This window comes from Peromyscus maniculatus, chromosome 23 (assembly GCF_049852395.1).
Source record: "Peromyscus maniculatus bairdii isolate BWxNUB_F1_BW_parent chromosome 23, HU_Pman_BW_mat_3.1, whole genome shotgun sequence".
NCBI classification, from domain to species: Eukaryota; Metazoa; Chordata; class Mammalia; order Rodentia; family Cricetidae; genus Peromyscus; species Peromyscus maniculatus.
Window position 1 is genome coordinate 51186350 of NC_134874.1, and position 10149 is coordinate 51196498.

Below are 10149 nucleotides of genomic sequence, written 5' to 3' on the forward strand. Positions count from 1 at the left end.
AGGTTTTCTTTAAGGGATTTATTGATTTATTCTAATTTTTTGTTTGTCTTTCCTCAATTTCTTTAAGGGAATTTTCATTTCCTCTTTGAAGACCTCTGTCATCCTCTTAAAGTCATTTTTAAAATCAATTTATTCTGCTTCTTCTGCATTGGAATGTTCAAGTCTTGCAGATGTAGAGCCACTAGGTTCTGGTGTTGCCATATTGGTCTTTATATTGTTGGTTGTATTTTTGCACTGGTGTCTATTCATCTCTTCCTCTACTTGGTTCAAGTGGTGTCTGTGTCTGAGGGAGACTGTCTTAGTTTGATTGATACTCTTGGTCCAATGGGAACTCTTATTCTAATCAGAGCTCTTGGTCCAGTTAATATTGATAGACTCTGTGTCTCAGGAATCAGCCATGGTCTCAGAGTGTGAGTGGGTTTAGGAGGTGGGGTGGGGCTTTTACTTATAGGATCCAGTGAGGGATGGTGGTAGTCTGACCTGCCTGCAAGAGACCTGCCTGCTGGCCTCATACTGGGACTTCAATGGATGGTGGTGTGGGGGTGCAGGAATGTGCCCCTGGGCCCAAAGCCTAGAGGTTGGGGTGATTGGCTATGAGAATAAAGACTCACCTCTTAGCCTAATCTGCACTGGTAGACTCTCAGAAGTAAAGTTGTTAAGTGATTAACTAAGAAGTCAATTGATGAAAATTCTAAGTGACGATATTGCTAATGTTTGGAAGAAAAAACATAGCACTATTCTGGATATGGAGAGTCAAGGATAAAAGTCACAGTAATGGATCATAATTCAGCGTCTATGGACTATCAACATATGATGGTGTCAGGAGAAGCTGTGGCCATCCACCAATGGCTATATGCTCTTTCATGATAAATCTAAATCAGACTGAATGGTTGTGACTATAAGCTGGGAAGATAAAGGTTGATAGAGAGGTCTGACTGGGTTTATGTCTGACAACTCAGCTGTTTCATAATTCATACAAGGAAGGATTTCTGGCATGCTGTCTCACAGGAGAGAATATACAGATGTCCTACACATGTCACAAAAGCTAGCAGAAGTTAGTCACAGTTGGGACACCATAAAGAAATTTCGAACTTTTAGCATCAGAAAGTGTGATAATTTCAACTCTTCATTCTATACTACCATATGGAGACTTCAGAGTAACTCATAAATATGTATAATTTTCAGAGTCTGCTTGCAGTTTAAGTAGGTTAGCTTAAAAATATTTTAAGGCTGTGACTGATGCACAAAATTATGAAGATTTTTTTTCTGTGTTGCCCTCAGACTCCTCAATCTGTATGTACACAGAGCTGTGGTCCAGGTTTCTGGAAAATTCTGGAAGATGAAAGACCGATCTGTTGTTTTTCTTGTGTGCTTTGTCCAGAGAGTTACATTTCCAACGAGACAGGTAGAGAATTAATATTTTCCTCAATCTGTTTGTGAATGTAGGAGAAAACTAAGACATGACCATGGTGTGATGCAGCAATATCTTCTCTACTCATCCCCATATTCATTAGTAATCACTGCTGATGCCACACAATGTGTAAACATTTGAGTGGCAGCCCTTATGTTATTGTGTCATCTTCATCCCCACTTCCCAAAACTGCCTTTCATTACATGGTAGTTTCATCTCAGCTCTTGCAGTGATCCATGCTATGTACTGCCAGACAATATGAGGTGTGCGAGTGTCCAGGATGCATGTGTATTCCTTGAATAAATGATTCTTTCCTGAAAATAATTCCTGGACAAGTACATGTGGGGCTGTTTCCTAAATGTACCATACATAGAATTAATTTTTCAACACTTACAGTTTTCATTTAGAATATCAAACATAGTATGAAAAACAAGTCTTTGTAAAGGAAGGCCACGCTGCCTCTAGATCTTTGTCTGGAATGGTGGTGAGCCCTTAGATCATATATACAGCTAATACTATATAGACATAACAGGTAGTATTTAGGAATACATGCATGCATGCATACACACAATTCAACAATTAATGAAAAAGAGGAATAAATTTATTAAAAAACAAACTATGTTGAGACCAGGAGAGAGATTAGGAAAAATGAGAAGAGAGGTAATGAGGTAATTATATTACAATTTAAATAATGAAAGATAACATAAAGAAAAATTGGTGAAAGTAAAATATGAAATTCTGATAATGATGACAATCTACTATTTAACTACTGGCTTCAATAAAACTAACACTTAAGGAACTGTATAACAAATGGAATGTGTTATCACAACAAATGAAATTCAGGGAGATTAATTAAATAGAATTTAGTTTTCTAAAAGCTAATGTTACCATAGGTCAAATTATTGGCAGAGTGCTCTGTGATTGTCATCATCATAAGGGCAGGATAACTGGAAATATTTAATTCCTTAGTGGATGTCTTCAGGTAAAGAAAGGTTATTAAAATAACTCTTTCTGATTATTTTGATGTGTGTGTGTGTGCATGTGTGCATCCATGTATGTGTCACAGCTCACATGTGGAGGACAGAAGACACCTTTGTGGAGCTGGGGCATCTTCCTTGACTTTGCCATGTGTTTAGAATTCAGAATCAGGTTATCAGGTTTGCATGGTGAGTGCTTTTCTCTACAGAGTTATATATACACTAACACCTACCCTGATTCTTAGAGCAATTGCTACATCAAGCATTTGGTTTTTGTTTCCTTTTCTTTTGATTTTGAAATTATAAAGAAATTGTGTCACTTCTCTTTCCTTTTCCTTGATGTGAAAAGTGCCATATACACCTTATTACTCTCTTTCACATTAACAGCCTCTTTTTTATTGATTGGGTTACAATCATATATGTATATACATGAATTACTAATATAACTAACTGGATTGTTCTGTATGACATTACTTGCATATATGTTCTTAGGGCTGACCGTTTGGTATGTGCTCTTCCCTGGGGAAGACCATTTCTCCCCCTCTCAACATTTTGTAGTTGCATCCTGTTCTTTGGGTAGGGTTGGGGCATGTGGTCATTCTCCTGAATACTTTGGCATGTCTGTTGCTGTTGTCCCTGGTCAGTTCCACATATCTAGGTGGTCATGTTGGTAGGACTTATGGGTTTAGCTTATGATGTTACTAGGAGACACAATCTCACAGAAAAATCCCCGAACTTTCAATTTTTACCATCTTTCCATATCCTAATCTGAAAATGTTCTGTGAGCCCTAGGTTTGGGAATGGTATTGGAGATTTATCCACTTGAGATGCCCTCCACAAATCTGCATTTGTTTGGTCTATAATGGTCTCATCTGTTGTGAAGAGAAGTTTTCTTGCTGGGAGTATGTGTGGTGAAGACTACAATTATCTATGGGTATCAGAACAAACATTTACAGATTGTTGTTACAGATTATGCTGGTTTAGTAAATTAGTAATAATCATGACTTCACTATCATTGAGTAATTAGGTTTCAGGTATAGGAATGGTTTCTTTATTGGAAAGGGGTCTTGAGTCCTATTTAAAGAGCTGTTGAATACTGTCAAGGTATGCAGGCCACTACCACACCCTTAGGGTTTTGTGCTATGCTGGTCATTGAAATGGCTCTTAGTGGACATAGTAGGCTAGGACTATTGGTTATCTCCATCATTTGGAAGCTTGCATGATGTCTTCTGGTACTGTGAAACCAGTCCTCAGGGTAAAAGCATTCATGTAAGTTCCACCTCAAGGGTTTCTGGGCTCTGTTTCTGAAGTACATTGTATTGTCAGCAGTAGGGACTCACTTTTCAACTTTGTAGGATGAAAAAGGGCAACAGCGACAGGCGGTATGCTTTGGGAACCCTTCACCAACCCTGGACAACAACTCCAAAGGAAGCTTCTCACGCCTGGTGTTGTGTTCATAGTCTTGTTCTTGGAGGGAGGAGCATCAGCCCAGAGGAGAAAGGTTTACTAGACCTCTATGTATCAGTATAAAGAGAATTAATGTTACTGTAGAGTTTTTCTAGGTATAGTAATATTATGAGTCTTTGTGGCTTTTCTGACATCCTTACTGATATTTTCCCACCTTCCTCCTTCTTCTGAATTTACTTCCCTTCCTCTTCCCTAAAGTTCCCCTATCCCATTTTCCTTTTCAGATCACATCACTTATTCTGGACATTCTTACTGTTATTTCACTCTCTTCCCTCCTTCACCTGTATTTATCTCTCTCTTACCTCCATGACTAGAGTCTCCCTCTTTTTGCATTTCCACCTTCTGATCATTCCTTCTCTGCTATTCCATTCTCTCAATCTCCATTGGCATCAGAAGGGTAGATTTTTTCATGAAGACCCATTAGGTCTCTGTCATGTTGGGCTTCAGCAGCAGCCACAGGGCACGGTCGGTGCTCAGGAATCCAAAGAGGAACCTCTGTGTCCTGAGGAAAGACATAAACAGAACCCCAGGGCCATGCCAACCCTAGATTGGGTCTCCTCCGCGTGCTAGTAGAAAGATCCTTCCATCGCTCCAGAGGGTGATTTGCAACAGGAGCCCTCCAGTGCTTATCTGCATCGGATACTCCACAGAATCCACAGATAAACATCCAGGAAAATTTTTATTTCTGTCTTGATTTCTTCTTTGACTCATTCATCATTAAGTACTGAGTTGTTTTATCTCCAAGCAGTCTGTGTATTTACTAGAGATATATTTGCTGTCAAGTTTAAGTTTTCTTGTATTGGCATAAGATAGGACAGGTATTTCAATCTTTTTGAATTTGTAAATACCTGTTTTGTGTTCCATGATTTGGGTTATTTTTGAAGAGCTCCCATGTTTTAAAGAGTAGACTAAATTTTCTTTGCAGTTTGTGGGGGATACTATGTAGATATCTGTTGAGTCCAGGAAATTTGAGATGTGACTTAATTCTGATATATTTCTCTTTATTTTTTCCCAGATGCCCTGTCTCTTGGATAAAGTGGGCTTTTGAATTCACACACTACTAGTAGATTGTTGTTACTGTGTCACTAAACACAGCAGTACAATTTTTATAAAATTAGCTTCCCCAGAATTGGATGCATGCATGTGTAGAGCTGTAATGTCTTTTTGATAAACTCTTCCCTTCATTGGAATGTAGTTTCCTGTTTTACTTTTTTCCAATTAGTTTTAAATTAAAATCTACTTTGCAAGATGTTATGGTAGGCATGCATGCTTGCTTCATGAATGTATGAAACTGTATTTCACCTATTGTTTCAGTCTAAGGTGGTGCTTATCTTTAAAATCAAGATATGTTTCTTGTAGAGAACAGGCAGATGAATTTTGTGTTATGATCCATTCAGCTAGTCCACATTTTTAAATGAAGAATTGAGGCCATTGATATTTAAGAAATTGTAGAAACTTGTGTTATTTGTGGTCACTCTGCTATTGAAATTAGAGTTGTTTTTTGTGTTCTCAGTGGTGTTTTATGTTGAAATAATTATGTCTTCTTATTTCTTTCCACCATCTCTCTGCTATGGTCATTGCTTTCTTCAGTCTCAAATATTATTTCCTATATTTTCTTTAATTCTGGTTTGGTGGATATGATTTTGTAGACTGTTTATGTCTTGGAAAGTTTTTATTTTTCCTTCAGTTAGGCAGATATTTTTGCTGGATACATTTCTGTAGGCTGGCCAACATAGTCTTTCAGGACTTGACATGCTTTGCTCTAGGCTTTTCTGGCTCCCATGGATTCCATTTAGAAATCTGCTTCTATTCTCTTGGATTTTCATTTATATTTGCCTTGTGTTTTGTTTTCTCTTGTAGCTTTCAACACACCTTCTTATTATGTTTTTTGTTATAATTAAAATTTATTCTAAAATATTTGTCTTTGTTAGTGTTTTAGTAATGGTATGCTGTAGGGATTTTCTTTTCTGCTCTTGTCTATTGGTGTACTCTGTGCTTCTTCTATATATTTGGATGTATCTTGCCATCTACTCCTCTTGGGTAGGCCTTCTTGTCTTTGTCCAATAGCTTTCAAGTGTGTTGTTAAGTTTCTGGTATGAAAATTCTCTAGTTTCTTTATGCAGGCACTTGGTGCTCTGCATTTTCTTTTAGTACTGCTTTCATTGTATCCCATCAGTTTACCTATGTTATGTGTTCATTTTCATTGAGTTATAGGAAGGCTTAATTTCTTTCTTTATTTCTTCCTTGACCCGGAAGTCAAGAAGTCAAGACTTCAGTTTTCCTAAGTTTGTAGGCTTAATCTTGCTTAATCCATGGTGGTCTGATAGGATACAGAGGGTTATTTCAATATTTTTATAGCTATGCATATTTGCCTTGTGCCCAAGTGTATGGTCAATTTTGGAGAAGGCTCATTGGAGAAGGTGCTGAGAAGAAGATATATTCTCTTGTGTTTGGGTGAAATGTTTTGTAGATACCTGATAAGTCCATTTGAGTCATAATGTCTATTAATTCCATTATTTCTTTGTTTAGTTTGTATCTGGATGGCCTATTCAATGGTGAGAGTGTGGTGTTGAGGTTTCCCATTAGTAATGTGTGGGGTTCAATGTGTGATGTAAGCTTTAGAATTGTTTCTTTCACAAAAGGCACAAATGTGCATTTGAGGCATAGATATTCAAATGCGAGATGTCATCCTGGTGGATTTTTTCCAATCATAAACTTCCTTCTTCATCTCTTTTGATTAGCTTTTGCATGAGCCTATGCTGTTACATATTAAGATAGTTCCATCAGCTTGCTTCTTAGGTCTATTTAATTGGAAAATATTTTTTCAATCATTTACTCTGAGGGAATATTTAATGTTGAGGTATGTTTCTTGTATACAACAGAAGGATAGATCCTATTTTAATTCCATTCTGATGGATGGATACAAAATGCAGCCAGTATGGTTTTTATTGGGGAATATAGTCCATTGATGTTGAGAGATATTAATAACCAGTGATTGTAATTGTTGTTATTAAATTGTTGGTGCTGGTGATAGTAGTGTGTGTGTGTGTGTGTGTGTGTGTGTGTGTGTGTGTGTGTGTGTGTTTTCCTTCTTTTGATTTTATTGATGAAAGATTAACTATTGCTAGTGTATTTGTGGGTGTTATTTAACTTCCTTGGGTTAGAGTTTTCCTTTGAGTAGCATCTATAGGACTGGATTTGTGGGTTGGTATTGTTTAAATTTGACTTTCGGTTTTTAAATCTATGGTTTTTGATAGTTTCACTAGTTGTAGTCTGGGCTGTTGTCTGTTGTCTCTTAACATCTACAAGACATCTGTTTATGCCCTTCTGTGGTTTGGAATCTCATTTGAGAAGTCGTGTGTAATTGTTATAGGTAGCCTTTATATTTTACTTGGCCTTTTTTCCCTTGCAGCTTTTAGTAGTCTTCCTTTGTTCTATACCTGTAGTGTTTTGATTATTATGTGATGTGAGGACATTCTTTTCTGATCTAATCTATTTGTTGTTGTGTGTTTTTTCTAAACTTCTTGTACCTTTAGAGGCATGTCCTTCTTTAAGTAATGGAAATTTTCTTCTATGATTTTGTTAAATGTATTGTCTAGGTTTTTATGCTGAGATTCTTCTCCTTTTTCTTTTCTGATTATTGCTAGATTTGGTCATTTCACAGTGTCCCAGATTTCCTTGATGTTTTGTGTTAAGAGTTTTTTAGATTGAGTATTTTTCTTTGCCCAATGAAACTACTTCTTTTGCATTCAACATCTTGTATCTCTTGCATTCTGTTGGTGCTGCTTGTATCTGTAGTTCACGTTTGCTCACTCAGATTGTTCTTTTTCTTGAAATTATTAAGTTTGTGGTTTTGCTATTGCTTCTATTTCAATTTTGATGCCATGGATACTTTTCTCCACCAGCTTGTTTTATTCTTGGCTTTCTTGACATTCTTTAAGGGAATTGTTAATTTCATCTAATTTTTCAATTAGTTTTTCATCAATAATTTAAAGGAGTTTTTCATTTCTTCCTTAAGGGCTTCTATCATATTCAATAAAGTTGTTTCAAGGTAATTTTCTTTTGCTTTGGCAATGTTGAAATATTCAGATCTTGATATCACGGGATGGATGGCTTTTGTGGGGTCATAATGCTTTAGCTGTTGTTTATTGTATTTTTTCACTGGCATTTAGGCATCTGGGTTTGGAATGATTAGTTCTAGTCCCTGAATTCAAAGTTTCTCTTCATTCATTGGTTGTTTTCTTTCTCTGTTTCTGTTTGCTCTTTAGTTTTTTAGTCTTGGTGGCCAGGTTTTCTGGCAGCTGGTCTGACCTCTGGTCTAGTTGGCAATCCCTGATCAAGTTGGAAGTTGTCCTTCTGGCTGTTAGCTTGGCCTTTGGTATAACAGGGGATCACTGTTCTGACTGGTTTGCCTGCATATGTGATGGGGAATATCTTTCTGTATGCTGTGAATGTGTTGCTCTGAGTGGTTGATAATTAAAACGCTAACTGGCCAGTAGCCAAGCTTGAAGTATAGTTGGGATAAACTGACAAGAAGAATTCTAGAAAGAGGAAGGCTGAGTCAGCAGAAGCCAGCCCACAGTCCAGGGAGCACACAGGTAAAGCCATGGAACATTTGGCAACATGTAGATTAACAAAAATGGGCTGAGTTAAGTGTAAGAGCTAGTCAATGATAGGCCTGAGTTAGTGGCCATAGAGTTATAATTAATGTAAGCCTCTGTGTGTTTACTTGGGGGACACAAGTGGGAGAGATTTGTCCCTACCACCAGCAGGCTGGGACACACATACAAAACTTTCTGACTACACACCTGAACAGTTGAAGTCTGATCAAACTGGTATGGCTTAAGTTGAGAATTCTTTAAAGGATTACTTGACAGTTTTACTTCAGTTGAACAAGTAGATTACAAATTTATTTTCATTGCCTTAGACAAAGAAGAATAATTTTGTCAGCCCATGGCATATCATGAGGTATTCATGGCAGACATTAGGAAGGGGATGTCTAAAGAGTTATTTTCCTTCTTGACATGATAGTAAGGCCAAATGAGCAAGGCTACACACAACCTCAGTGCTCTCATGGCTGAAGTACAAAGTGTAAATAATTGTAGAAGCTTAAATGTTTATTCATTTCTTCCCATAGATCAGCAGGATTGTATCCCTTGCCCACTTCAAGAGTATCCAAACCCTGAAAGAAACATCTGCCTTCCCAAATCAGTGACATTCCTGTCCTTTGAGGATTCTCTGGGCAAGGCTCTGGCCTGCACAGCTCTGTGCTTCTCTGTCAGCACAGCTGTAGTTTTGGGAATCTTTCTCAAACACCAAGATTCACCCATTGTTAAGGCCAATAACCGGACACTCAGCTTCATCCTGCTCATCTCCCTCCTCCTCTGCTTTCTATGTTCTTTTCTCTTCATTGGCCACCCAAGCACAGCCTCCTGCATATTGCAGCAAATTGCATTTGCACTTGTGTTCACTCTGGCTCTTTCCACTGTTTTGGCCAAAACTATAACTGTAATTCTGGTCTTTAGAGCCCTGAAGCCAGGAAGGACAATGAAAAGGCTGCTTGTCTCAGGCATCCATAACTCTGTCATCCCCATCTGTGTCCTGATCCAGTTTATTCTTCTTGGAGTCTGGCTAGGAACCTCACCTCCCTATATTGAGGCAGATGCGCACTCTGAACAGAGTCACATCATCATTTTGTGCAACAAGGGCTCATTTACTGCTTTCTACTGTGTGCTGGGATACTTGGGGATCCTGGCCCTAGGGAGCTTCACTCTGGCTTTCCTGGCCAGGAACCTGCCTGACACATTCAATGAAGCCAAGTTCCTGACATTCAGCATGCTGGTGTTCTGCAGTGTCTGGGTCACCTTCCTCCCTGTCTACCACAGCACCAAGGACAAGGCCATGGTGGCTGTGGAAATGTTCTCCATCTTGACTTCCAGTGCAGGGCTGCTAGGATGCATCTTTTTCCCAAAGTGCTATATTATTCTTGTTAAACCTGATGAAAACTCTTTGAAATATTTTAAGAACAAAATAAAATCCAGATAAAATTGATTGGTTAATGAATTGAGTCTTTTTCATAAAATCCTTTAGTTTAGTATAGTAAAAATTGAACTTACTCAGCGTTTCAGTAAGATTTCTGAAATACATATTTAAAAAAAATAGACGAGCCCCTCACTGTGTCTCACATATAGACAATCTATTTTCAAATAGAAGCTACTGCTGAAAATTCACTTTATTTAGTTATTCTTGTTACTTATAAATTTGTGGGCAATAGAAATATTCAAAGTTCAGTTA

At 37.8% G+C, this 10149-nt stretch overlaps 1 protein-coding gene across 1 annotated transcript in view; it reads left to right on the forward strand.

Moving 5' to 3' along the window:
* Window positions 1-9900, forward strand: part of LOC102915719 (vomeronasal type-2 receptor 116-like) — a 37657-nt gene extending 27757 nt beyond the window's left edge. Inside the window, exons 6-7 of the mRNA XM_076560364.1 lie at window positions 1282-1405; window positions 8993-9900. Of these exons, the coding sequence (XP_076416479.1) occupies window positions 1282-1405; window positions 8993-9900 (1032 nt within the window). The remainder of the gene's footprint in view (window positions 1-1281; window positions 1406-8992) is intronic.
* The last annotated feature ends 249 nt before the right edge of the window (window positions 9901-10149 follow it).